A 14193-nucleotide genomic window follows, 5' to 3' on the forward strand; every position below is an offset into this window, starting at 1 on the left:
AAATTATATATTAGCCACTATGCCAATAAGCACAGGGAATCCTGAAGTGAACAAGACAAATATGGGCCACCTTCACAGCCTTGACAGTCCCGCTTAAAAGGGTTTCATACTGTCTGTAGCATCCTCTGGCCCCTGAAATGCCGAAGAACACAATATAACTTTCACAGCTCAGCTCAAGGCTCAATTCCCCCATTAAATCCTTTCTGACCAACCCTCACCATTGCACCTCATACACACTACCATCTAAGCACATTTAGCCCTTTATTATAACAATGTGTTTACTAGTCTATTGCACCAAAATGGCACACAGGCAACAGCCATCTCTTAGTCATCTTTGAAATGAATGAAAGTACACAGAAATAAAGACTATGAAGATCATGGCATAACATACTTAATAAATACTGTACTTAATAAATATCTGTCTTCAAATGAAAGGCTGAAAGAATATGTTTTATTCTTATCAAAAAAATCTTTTTCCTGCTATCTTCAAGTTATTCTCCAGACTATAAGTCCCTTAAAGTCAGGGGTCATATATTTTTGGTCCTGTTCTGTACACATATTAATGACAAAATATTTATTGAATACATTCTCTAGATCTACAATTCATAGCTATTAGACCACGGTAAGAATGTCACAATACTTGATAAACTGAAACCAACAATAATCAGATTAATAAGGCTATAAAAAGTATAGGCATGTATGGTATTAAATCCATTTTATGAAGGTCTGATTTCAGTGATAATGCCAATTCACTAAAACCATAGGTAGAAAAACAATCACAAAACCTTAGAATTGTTTATTCTTACAATAGCCAAGAAGCTGTAGATCTAGATAATGTAAAAAAGAATTCCACAATTTAGAAAATGCTGTTGGTTCCTATAGTACATAATAACAATAATATCAACAATAATAATAGCAAACACATACAGCATTTTCTGCTTGCCAAGAACAGTTCTAAGTATTTTGCATGTACTAACTTATTTAACGCTCATTTCAACCCTATGAGATACCCTCATTACACAGATAAGCAAAATTAGGCACATACATGTAAATTAATTTGCCCGAGATCATTCAGATAATAAATAACTGAATTTGAACCTAGGAAGTCTGGTTCCAGAGTCTTTGCTATTAACCTGAGTATTATTCTCATTCTTTATTGTTAGTGGCCATCCAGACCCTATACAAATACATGCCATCCTAAACATATGTGGTAAATTTCAGGAGTCCTCGACTTTTTGTTACTTATGACTTCCATTTTATATCTGAAGTGTAAAAACATAGTATGTATATGTGAGACAATCCAGAGAGGTCGCTGAGAGTAAGATCAGGGAAAAAGCGTAATTATTTTGCAGTGCATAAAGAAATTATATAACAGCTATTAGACATACTGTAATAATACCCCCCAAAATTCAAGAGCTGCGAGGAAAAAGTTCTGTCACCTGTCAGTCCACCACCAACTAGATCAGTCATAAAGATCAACAAACATTATTACAAGTAGTAAACGGGAAAAGCCACCTAGGGCATTGGTGCCATGCATAGGACTTCTGAAAGCACTGCAATACATTTCATCTGTAGTTCCAAAATGTATAACAGAAAGCAGAGTTCATAGCTTTGGTAGTTTTTATAAAAACTCTTCTTTAAAATAATCCTTATTTAGCTGTCACCACCTCATTCCAAACAATATTAAGTGTGTGGGTTCAAACCATGAGTTTGAAAATGTAATTTGTAAAAAGTGGTTAGAAACAGAATTATACCCTATCAAATAAACCTACCATAAAGGGCCTTCGCACTTGTTTTTGAACCATGTTCTCTGTCCATCTGGGAAAAGGTAGGTGATGATCCGTAGCCACTGTAATAATTTAAAAAAAAAAAGGTCATTGTGTTGGGTTCAAGTCCAATATAAGTAATAGAAGCTCAACTAGAAAACAAAAATTCCAATGCACTATAATCACCATGTGTTTAAAAGAACATACTGATGGCCGGGTACGCTCACGCCTGTAATCCCAGCACTTTGGGAGGCCGAAGTGGGCAGATCACCCGAGGTCAGGAGTTCGTGACCAACCTGACCAACATGGAGAAGCCCGGACTCTACTGAAAATACAAAATTAGCTGGGAGTGGTGGCACATGCCTGTAGTTCCAGCTACTTGGGAGGCTGAAGCAGAAGAATCGCTTGAACCCAGGAGGTGGAAGTTGCAGTGAGCCGAGATGGTACCACTGCACTCCAGCCTGCGACAGAGCAAGACTCTGTCTCAAAAACAAAAAAAGAAAAAAAATTAGCTAGGCATGGTGGCAGGCACCTGTAATCCCAGCTATGCAGGAGGCTATCTAACCTCTTGTTACTAATATGCTATGTGAAATAAATAGTGCTTTATTTGAATTTTATTCATCTTTTCAGTAAACATTTTTTAAGACCCCAAACCTAGAAGAATGAGGAGTATGAGAGGGGGAAAGAGGGTGCTGTCAATAAAACAAGTACATAAAATAATTATAATAGAATGTGATATCTAGGTAAAACTAACAGATATGACATGTAAAATCAAAGAAGGGCTAACTCTTTATCAACATATCTAAGAAAACTTTACTACCGTATTGATACAAGCAGAATCTAAATGAATGGAAAGAAGCTCTATAAACAGGCAGAGAATCAAGTGAGGAAAAGGTATGTGGAACTGACTCAAGAAATAGCACAGTGTCTGTGGAAAGATGCCATTAATGTAACATTTCCAGAATAGGCAAAAGCCATGGCAAATTGAGGGCTTTCAGTATCATGATTCAGAATTACATTTTATTATATTCTCTCGAAATAGTAAATATTACCTGTTATGAAAAAATGATGAGTAAAATATATATCACAATGGCCGATGTCAAACAGTAACATTAATTGTAATATATAAGATTAAGTCAGGGTTATGATTTCAAGTTATACCCGGACCCACTGGAATTATTTTGTTAGTTTGCCTGATCTTTTCTAGTTTTACGCAATGGTAAATAATTTGATTAGTTTATACTAAATGACATTTAACCCTTCTCAAATGCCAATATTTTACAAATAACAATAACAGAATGCACCAGAGAAATTCAAAGTTTTGAAATAGATTATATATTCCTCCATGAAAAGCAATAATACATAAAGTACTAGAATGAAACATCTTCCAAGTGTGAGATCAGTATCATTATCATGAGGCTATTTGCTTTACCATCTTATTCTGCTCAGACATAGTAAACTTTCAATGACAACATGTATTGTAACAAAGCTATTACATATTAATAAAGAATGAACTACTGAACTACACAACAAAATAAAAGTAATCTTTTCACTAAAAATATAAAACAATTAAAATCACCAAATCAAATCCCCCCAAAACATATTAAATATAAACCTTTCAACTTACTTCATCTGAGATGGGTACATTCCAAAACTACTGGGATGATTAGAAATATGACCATTCATTGTGTCTTTCACTCGTGTGTTCTAAAAAAAGGAATACACATAGATTAAAGGCAATAAAAAGGTCAAGACATCTCAGTTTCAAAACTTATTCATTCAACAAATATGTGTTGCTGCAGGAATTATAGTAGAAATACAAAGATAAAGATCTCCACCCTCAAAGAGCTCAGGCCCCAGAGGTATATATGAACATTTAAACAAAGATCCGACCGGCATTTAAAATTAATATGTTAAAATTGTAAGCCAATTTAGGTGAACAAAAGAAAAATCTAAAATATAGTTCTGAGTCCTCAAAGCATACAGACATAATTCTACATTCTGCCCAAACTCATAATCAACTATCACTTTTATGAGATGTTATTTTGTTTACTGTTCCATTATAAAAGTAATAGAAACTCATTTAATTTTAAAAGTTGAGAAATACAGAAAAGTACAAAAGCAAAAAGTATCACCCAGAGTCCTATCATTAACAACCAGGTAACAGTTACCTTGCAGTCTTTTTGCCTACAAGTGGTTTTCTTTCCTCCCTCCCTTCTTTTATTTCTTCTTTCCTTCAAAGCACATTTGACAACATGTGCTTTGTCAAACGCACAAATGCACATGGATATATCTTTTCTCAAGAAAGTTTTCATTCACATGCTTCTTTTACTTTTCACAAGAAAATAACTTTAAAAATCAATACCAGATGTTTAACCTCAAAAATCATTTTTAAATCTATTTTACAGATTGAACAAACTTACTTCAAACAAGACAAATAATGAGTAAAATTTCCTCATTATCAAATGGAATGGCCTTTTCTTTCTTCTCGACAACATTGCTGTACCCAATTTATTTCTATTCACTCCTGGATATTTGGTCCTGTCCGGGTTTTGTGTCACTAAGCTATCCTGGATTCTGTCTTATTTTTCTGACTTTTGTCTTTTCAAATATATTATATTACTATGTCCTCTCAATAACTGTGAATTAGGCAGGACACAACCCAGCTTTGTGGGCCAAGGGGGTGAAAGCATGAACAAATACTGATTATGAAGTTTCAGGTCCTGCGATGGATATTAGGACCACCAAAGTGAACCAAACGGACATGGTCCCAACTATAGGCCTACAGTCTAGTGGGGGGAAACAGATAATGAATAAAGATAAAATTTTCAGTTGTACTTATTAATATTATTACAAAGGGAACATTCATCATAACATGGATGCATATAATAAGGGAACTTAACTCAGATTGGAAGAGCATAGAAAGCCTACATAAAGAAATAATATGCAAGATCTGGTCACTTTGAGTTAATTCTTTCTCATTCTTCAGGTCTCACTTCAATCACAGTGTCCTCAGGGGAAGATTTTACTGACCTTCCTGAATAGATAAGATCCCACTATCAGACACTCTCCACACTATAAACAGTTTTTCAAAGCATTTATCACATTCATAACTTTTCCTTTACTTAAATTAATACTTGACTCTTCACTAAACTCTTAGCCGCCAAAAGGCATGAATTTTTGTTTGATGACTTCTGCTTTGCAAACAAGAAGAAGGGTACCAGGCACAGAACAGGTGTTCATTACATATTTATTCAAAGAAAGAAAGAAGGAAATTCATGTTCCACTCTTCAAAGAGTTTATTGTGTTCTTAGGGAAACAAAGTTAATTCACGTAAAACAAATAGTAAGGAATTAAGTCCCAATGTATGTAGCTCTATTTTAAATCTGTTAGAAGTTCGGAGAGGGAAAAGGCCATGAAGACTGTCTACTTTCTGGAAGGACTGGGACTTGACCTAGTTCTTTAAAAATGGATAAGAATGGCCCTCAAAACACTGGAATTTAATTCAAGCTTCCCTATCCACTGCTTAAAAGCAAGTTTATAAATTAAGAAGCAAAGAAAGATTGGCTTCTGCCCTGCACATGCACTGTACTTATAAAATTACATGTATGTTACATTGCTGTGCTCCATTTTTGTTGTTTTCCTTCTTCAGTTTATGCTTAGATACCATCAGTGGTGTGCTGGTAAACCAATTCTCAGGGTGGGACAAGGCAGAGGGCCTGATTTGTAGTGCTTATTGATTTCCATGGTATAAATATTCCCACCATGGCCAATTTCAAGCAGTCGGTGGTTTAATAGCAGCTTACGAAATTCCTAAATCCTTCACAATTGGCTCTCATAAGCCTAAAGGATCCAACTACAGCACATCATTCCTACGTTCTATAATTTGGGCCAGAACAGAGGCCTGGAATAACATTATGGAACTAGAGATAGTCTGGAATTTTAACACTATTCTTGGCACTAATTGGGCTAGGAAAGTCAATTAAGTCTCTGTCTCAATGTTCTCGTGAGTAAAACAGAGATAATTCTTCGTCTTCTGAGCTCACAGTGCTAGTGTAAAGATGAAAGGAGACAGATGTGCAAGTTCCTTCCAAAACTGAAAAAAAGGAAGTGTTCTTTCAAAGCAAGCTGCTTCATTCAGTATATAAATTAAACCCCCAGGGTTTGTGCTGATTTTGATCTGGTTTGCATTTTAAAACCACAGCAGCTGGTTTTAATGAAAAATGATAGCCACAGCATCTCATCTTTTCATGTTTAATTGTTCAAGACAATCAAATAAATGCATGGTCTCTGTTTTGTTTCAAAATAGTGATCTGTTAGAATAAGAGAACATTAGAAAAGGGGATAGAAAATGTCAATTTGCTAAATTGAATTTTAAATATAGAAACTTTTTGTCATTTGGCAATCACAGGTTCACTTATCACGGTGGGTTATGCGGTAAATATGGAGGCTTTCAAATGTCCAATGTGAGCAATTGCAGTGTATACCATGCAAAAGAAACAATCACAAATGTTTGTCTTTTTTTCCATTAGGCTTTTAAGACATATCCAGTTTATACCCATATACGCCATATACACAATTAAAAATAATGATCAACTCTAACTGAAAAATTAAGTGTCTTTATTTTTATACACTGTTAAAGCAACCTAAAAACTAAGGAGATAAAGGTTTTTTTTTTTTTATCACTTTTAAGTTTAAAGATTCACAAATGCAGTTAATCACACTAACTACATAATTCTACTGAAAGTATACACTAACGCCATCATCATAGCTACCATCTACAGTTGGCTCTTGAACATCAGAAGGTGGGACTGCAGAGTCCACTTATAAGCAAATTTTCCTCCACTTCTGCTGCCCTGAGACAGCAAAATCGACCCCTCCACTTCCTCTCCCTCAGCCTACTCAACATGAAGACAACAAGGATGAAGACCTTCATGATGATCCACTTCTAGCTCATGAATAGTGAACATATTTTCTCTTCCTTAAGATTTTATTTTCTCCAGCTTACTTTATTTTAGAATATATAATACATATACAAAATATGTTAATCACTGTTTACATTATCTTAGGTAGACAGTAGGCTATTATTATATGTTTTAGAGGAGTCGAAGTTATACACAGATTTTCGACTGAGTGGGGGTCAGCACCCCTAATTCCTGTGTTTGCTCAAGGGTCAGCTATATTTGATTTTAAGTAACAGCATCAATTTCCTTATGAAAACACTTTTCGTAAGTCGTAGTTACTATGATTTTATTTTCTACAGAAAATAAAATTCTTTGGCAATTAGAAGGATACAAATGATACATTTAAGATCTAAGTTAAGCACATCAAAAACGTCACACACTATAATTTTCAAAAAGAAAGGAGGTGGAATGTATAAAAAATGACTTTAAGAAGAAATAAGGCTATAAGGCTAACTCAGCAGATTAAATTTGTATTAGAAAGTTTTAAGATTCTCAAATATAAGTTTTAGATTCCTTTTCTTTACTCTTGCTTGCATCTAGTATCAATTTTCAAATTGGCAGATGAGTATATAGTCATGACTCAATGTTAAAACTACCTACCCCATCTTGCTGTCATATAATTAGTAACTCTCTGCATATTTAACTGTCCTTCAAATGACTTGTGTTCTCAGAAAATATCACAGATGTTTTTTATCTACAGAAGTGTGTTTGGATATGACATTGAAACATTTATGTCTAGGTTTCAATTTAATTTAATTGATGTCTCCCAGTCTAAGTTACAAGCAAGTGGGAGGGGGCACTATCATTACTCAGGATTTTAACTAAAAGATCAGTGAAACTTAATTTCTACCAATACTTTGTGACACTGTCTACCAATGATTTTGCTTAAAACATATTTTAAAAAATCTTCTTTAAACCTCTTAAATCATCACACATTCTGTCTCCTGCAGTGTCTTCTAGAGCAATCACGTTTTAATATCTCTTACCAGTACCATTGGTAAAGATGGCACCATGTATTTTTCTATGCTATTTGTTCAAACATTGAGTAACAAGGAATTTTTATGTGTGAATAAACTCAAATAACTAATAAGGATATTAAGCTCTTGTAACAATAATGTGGTTAATGCCTGTGAAGGTATTACAATAATTTCTAGTCCATATAGAAGAATAGTATTTTCTCAAGACCAGTATCAGTGTAAATGGAGCAGTTTTATGCCTTTAAATCAACACAATAAAATCACTTAAAACAGTTAACTTAGTTCCTCTTTCTTTATGACAAAATTCTTAAGTTTATAAATTAGAACATAATTTTGGGAAAAGTCTATGATCAAATCAGAATGTTGTTTGCTTAACAGGTGGCTGAAGAAAACTACTTATAACAAAATGTAATATGTAACTTTAGAAAGAACTACTTTAGCACTAATTATGTTTGCTATTGTGATGGATTTCATAGGAAGGCCTAACACAGAAAAGAGCCATAGACATATCCGAATACTACTATTGTATTTCCCTCCAATTCTTGTCTATTCCCTGAGTTGCTATGATGACATCATCAGCACACGTGCACTATTGGATGCTATACTATACGTGGAAATTACTAATATCTCAGTTCAAAATATTGTTGATATTTTACCGACTTGGGAAACTATGCTAATTTTAAAAAGAATCACTTCTATTTATTGAGTTTTAACCCTGCATCGGGTATCATGCTAAATGCATTCTATTGTCTTACTTAATCTTCACATTAGTTTTTGAAGGAGGTACTATTCTTCATTCTCATTTTATAGATGAAGAAATTGAAACAAAGAGATTGCCATCTGTGTGGCATTTTGAAACTTAAAATCATATAGTGCCATGAATGACTGAAAATAATGTCTTATTTGCACCTAAGGTAAAATCCTAGGCAGAAGAGAACACAAAGGAGAAACCGAAGGAAAACATTTAATGAGCCCCCACTTCATATGACATTTTACAAATATCACCTCACTTTATCCTTAAAACATTATCGGCTAGTTATTGGCTCTATTTGTGGGTGAGATGACAGCCTCAAGGCGGTTAAGTCATTCGCCTAAGTGGTAATGATACGGAAGGGAAGGGAGTGGTCCCTTTAAATAATACAGAAGGGGAGAAGGGAAGTGCTGGGTAGAGGAAGGCGTGGTCACTGGTTAGGCCTCCACCCCCATGGACCTAGATGAGGACAGGCATTTTTGTTTTCCTGCCCAAATGTTGCATTTCCCAAGACCACCCTGGCCTGCCATGCCCCCATCCTGTGCCTATAAAAACCCTGAGAACCTAGCAGGCAGACACATAAGCAGCTGGACATTTTTTTTTTTTTTTTTTTTTGAGACGGAGTCTTGCTCTGTCACCCAGGCTGGAGTGCAGTGGCGCGATCTCCGCTCACTGCAAGCTCCGACCTCCCGGGTTCACGCCCTTCTCCTGCTTCAGCCTCCCGAGTAGCTGGGACTACAGGCGCCCGCCACCTCGCCCGGCTAGTTCTTTTGTATTTTTTAGTAGAGACGGGGTTTCACCGTGTTAGCCAGGATGGTCTCGATCTCCTGGGGTGGCTCAAGCCTGTAATCCCAGCACTTTGGGAGGCCGAGGCGAGCAGCTGGACATTGAGAGGGACACATCGGCAGAGGAACACCCCGACAGGCACCAGCATGCTGCAGGCCACTGACCAGCAGAATGACCCGGAGTTTGGATTTTGGCTGGGGCAGTCTGAGGAGATCCCAGGCTACTGAGCAGCCGGACTCCAGGGGAAAACCATCTCCCTTCTGGCTTCCCTCATCTGCTGAGACCTACCTCCACTCAATAAAACCCTGCACTCATTCTCCAAGCCCACATGTGAATTGATTCTTCTGGTACACCAAGGCAATAACCCCAGGATACAGAAAGCCCCCTGTCCTTGCAATAAGGTAGAGGGTCTAATTGAGCTGGTTAACACAAGCCGTCTATAGACAGCAAAACTAAAAGAGCACCCTGTAACACACGCCCACTGGGGCTTCATCTGTAAACATTCACCCCGAGACACTACTGTGGGGTTGGAACCTCACAGCCTGTCCTCTGCATGCTCCCCTAGAGGTCTGAGCAGCAGGCACTGAAGCAACAAGCCACACCCGCATTGCATGCCCTGCGAGGGGGACAAAGGAACTTTTCTTGTTTCAGTAACACAAGAAGCTAAAATTAGAAGCAGAACTAAAACTCTGATCTGACTGATTTATATTCCTTTTTTTTTTCAATAAGTTACACCATTGTGTGATAGTTTGACCACTGTGTGCCTGCCAAAAGTTTTCAGTTTTATTCACTCTATGTGCAATTATATTCTTTATTCTAATCAACATTTCTTAAAATAAGATATTAAAAATGCTAGTTTTTGGAAAGGAAGAGTATTTACTGAGAAAACTAGGATTAAATATATTTTTAATGCTAAATATCCTTTTTCCATAATAGCACCACATGCTAAATTAGTACAGTTCAACATACTTTACAAAAGCAAACAGATAAAGACTTACCAGGGCCTGACATAAACCAGCTGGGTGGGTAGATGGAAAAACATACTCTAAAAACATCTTTTAAAAAAGTTTTGTTTGGTTTTTAATTGACAAATAAATAATAGTATATATTTATAGCATACAATGTGGTGTTTTGATACATGTATAACTATGAAATGATTAAATCAGGTTAATTAGCATATCCAACACCTCAAATATTTATCATTTCTTTGTGGTAAGAACATTTTTAAACCCTCTCTGTTAGCTATTTTGAAATATACAAAACATTAGTATTAACTACAGTCACTGTGCTGTGCAATTGGTCACCAGAACTTATTCCTCCTAACTGAAACTGTGTACCCATTGTTAAGTGAATTAAGCCAGGCACAGAGATTTCACTTATACGCAGAATGTAAAAAAGTGGTATTCATGGAAATAGAAAGTAGGATGGTAGTTAGCAGAGGCTGGGGGTGGGGGAAGGAGGTGGACCAGGAGAGCAGAAACGTTGGTAATATCATCTTTAATGAGACTGAAACGCCTGAATTCAAATTCCACTCTGGTGTATTAAATGGCCTCTAAAAATAGTAAATCGTAAAACATTACAGGTACAGCGAGAAGAGCTATAACCCACAGATGAGATATAATATTTTAATATTTAACCACCCTGTCACCACACGATTACCTTCCTCTGCATCACCTAGAGCAAAGGACATTAAGCAGCAAACAAAATACTGCAGGTGACTCACTGCATTTCCGTACAGCTCCTTAAGAGGATCAATCTTTTCTAAAATGTACAATATATCTTTATAAATGCTTACAACCTACAAAGTGGAAAATGGTACCTTTAGGCAACTGCTGTACTGAATTCATCCCACTTTTCTAGATCATAAATACATCTCCCGGATAGTACTACAAGTAAAAACTTAATTGTTAAACCACACAGAACTTTTTTTTAAAAGCATACGAATTCTATTTTTGTAAAGGTTAAATAACTCTTTCTAGTGTATTATAATGCACATACTTACACTACCCCCAAAGTACTTCTCATATATTTTATTGACAGTCACTATTTCTCATCTCAACTTCCTCTCCTCCTGCCTGCCATAATATTCTAACATTGATTGTTTTGATAAGAGAACACAGAGGTATTATATCTTATCAAGGATTATCCATTGTTTCAATTTGTCTCTTCTATTTTAGCAATACATGGTTTTACAGATCCAATGGCCAGCAGAATGATTATATGGGGGAAGGTAATTGCTTTCTAACAGAATACTTTGTTTACTTTTCTAGGTATCAGACTGTATCAAGAGCAATATGTATAACTTTTTAAGTCTATGAAAAGTTCATGACTAAGCAGGTAAGGTAAAACCCTCAATTCTTAACTGTTCCTTCTTCCTATTATCCTATGCCTCTTAACATTTTGTCCACAAAGATAAAAATGTACTCTTTTCAAAATACTATTTTTCATTTATCTTCAAGAATAGAGGAAGTCCTAATAGGCTGCTAGAAAGTAATGCAACAAAGAAGAGTCAAGACCAAACAAAAAAGTCAGTTCCACTAACTGTCTATACTTGGCTGAATATAAAAAAAAAACAAGCCAGATTGTCAGTAGGTAATCCTACTAAGAAAACAAATCTCTAGCACCTCATCCAACTCACAGAAAACCTAGGACAAACTTTCCTTGAAGCTTTCCTGCTTATAAAGAAATTTTAGGGGGGAAAAAAAGCATCTTTAAGAAAAGACCACATTATAGGCAATAGAAGACAGCAAAGTATGAAGTTCAAGGGCAACTAGATTAGGGGTGGATCTAGAGGATACAATCTCCCTCAAAGAATGACTAGACCAAAAAAGGCAAGAGAGGCCGGGCACAGTGGTTTACTATGCCTGTAATCCCAACACTTTGGGAAGTCAAGGTGGGGGTATTGTTTGAGGCCAGGAATTTGAGACCAGCCTGGTCAACAGAGTAAGGTCCCAGTTCTACCAATAATAAAAAAAAATTTAAAAAAAGAAAGAAAGATAATGACTTTTAGAAATGTATAGAAATGGGGCAGAGAGACATCCAAAAGATCATTTATAGTGCAGTGTGGCAGGTAGAAGGTCAGTATGCAAGGCCTGCGCCTAGGGCTGGAAGCGGGAGATATTCAGTTCCTAACTGCCTTCCTTCACAGGCTGTGATGCAGGAGCTAAGCCAGAAGGCAAAAGAGAAGAGCAAAGGCAGGAGATGGCTTTGGACACTTAGGAAACTGTCAGCAGTTTGGTAGGAAGTTATGAGGGATGAGGTTGGAGATGAAGTGAGAATCATATCACAGAGGACAAATTACAGATACACCACATTTTTGTGAGACTAAAGTTCAGTGTTTATTTATTGTATCTATGTAAATGCTATTCACAGTATACTAAGAATACCCTTCCATTTTTATACATTTGTCTTCTATTTGTTAATAATTATCCCCCGCCCAACTTTTAGTGTTCCTATGTCCCCTCGTTAATTTTATTACTTTACACCACCAGAAGTGGAGCCCTCCTTTCAATACACTGAAGCACTACCCATTCTATCATTACTCTAACATTTCTGTCTTTCTGCAGGCTTCTTTCCCAGATATATGACTGCTCCACTTGAACTGATTACTCTCTAAGGTCCGAACAGCTTTCATCATGGGATCCACATTCCTCACCGCCCTGTGTATCCCCTTCATCTTCCTCCTGTCTTGGAGCCTTGCTTCCTGGATCCTGGACCTCCCTCTTTCCATGCTTTTTCTTTTATATTTTGGTACGGCACGTACTTCAGGGAACTTCCTGAGAAAGAGTATTACAAAAGTACATTTTTCAAACTTTATATGACAAAAAATGTGTTTATTCTACCTTTACACATGATGGACTGTTTGTCTTGGTTTCAAATTGTAGATTTTAAGAGGTTTTTTGTTTTGTTTTTGTTTTTGTTTTGCCACAGAATTTTGAAGCCATTGTGGTTCTGTCTTCAATGGCCCCTGCTGAATGTTAGGGGCCACTCTGATTCCCGATTTTTTGTATAGAGCCTGTCTGTTTTCTTCTGTCTGGAGTCTAGGATCTTCATTTTTACCCCTGATGCTCTGAAATGTTATGGTGCTATACATTGGTATGGGTGTTTTTTGAAAAATTCAGCATATTGGAAACACAATAGGCCTTTTCAAACTTGAACATCATTTTCCTAAAGTCCAGGAAATTTTCATTTGCTATTTCTTTCATAGTTTCCTTACTCTATCTATATCTCCTTTTTCTAAAAAATTCAGTTGCTCAGAGTAGGACCTCCTGGTCTAAGTCTCTACTTTTGTATTTTCTCTTTTGTTTTTCATTTTGTAATTTTTTTTTTCTACTTTCTGGGTAGCTTCCTCTTTTTTATCTTCAAAAAACATTTTGAGTTTCTTATTTCTTCTATCAGTTCCATTTTCCAGGAGTACATAAGAAAAAGAAAGCTTCCTTTTCTTATAGTGTCTATACTTATTTTGTAATTACAGTATATTCTCTGATCTTTCTGAGTACATTCATGATAATGTTTTTAAGTTTTCTTCTCCCTTCATTGTCTCTTTATGACAATTTCCTTGTTTTCTCTAGGTTTGTTTTGGCTCCTGAATTGCTTTAAATATCAGGTGATTACTGGTTATTACTCATATTGAAGATAAAGCCCTAAAAAGCTGGCAAGAAAGTCAGTGTATATGGGTGGGGATGGTGAACAAGTGGGCTTCCCTGCACAGCAGTCCTGTTTGTAGACCCCAACCATCAGTGTCTACAGGTCTTTTGCATAGATCAGTCAGGTTCTCCAGGGAAGTATCTTCCAGTTCCACGTTTAGAGAATGTAAAGCTGACTGCCAAAACTTCGGCAGTAAGTGGAAGAAGTCAGTCAGGGTGTCTTGCTGTTTAGTAAGCATTTCATTTCATCTTTCACCCTCTCTCTGTGCCTTGGTATCCCCAACCGAGTCCTCTAGTTCACAT

General features: G+C 36.3%; 1 protein-coding gene across 13 annotated transcripts in view; it reads right to left on the reverse strand.

The window, feature by feature from the left end:
* The window catches only part of EPS8 (EGFR pathway substrate 8, signaling adaptor), a 169091-nt gene that overhangs the window by 60971 nt on the left and 93927 nt on the right, over nucleotides 1–14193 (reverse strand). For all 13 annotated transcript variants that reach the window (XM_077952565.1, XM_015151115.3, XM_077952569.1 and 10 more), the window contains 2 exon segments: nucleotides 3394–3473; nucleotides 1773–1849 (listed from right to left, as the gene is read on the reverse strand). In XM_077952565.1, the coding sequence (XP_077808691.1) occupies nucleotides 1773–1849; nucleotides 3394–3473 (157 nt within the window).

Source organism: Macaca mulatta, chromosome 11 (genome assembly GCF_049350105.2).
Source record: "Macaca mulatta isolate MMU2019108-1 chromosome 11, T2T-MMU8v2.0, whole genome shotgun sequence".
NCBI classification, from domain to species: Eukaryota; Metazoa; Chordata; class Mammalia; order Primates; family Cercopithecidae; genus Macaca; species Macaca mulatta.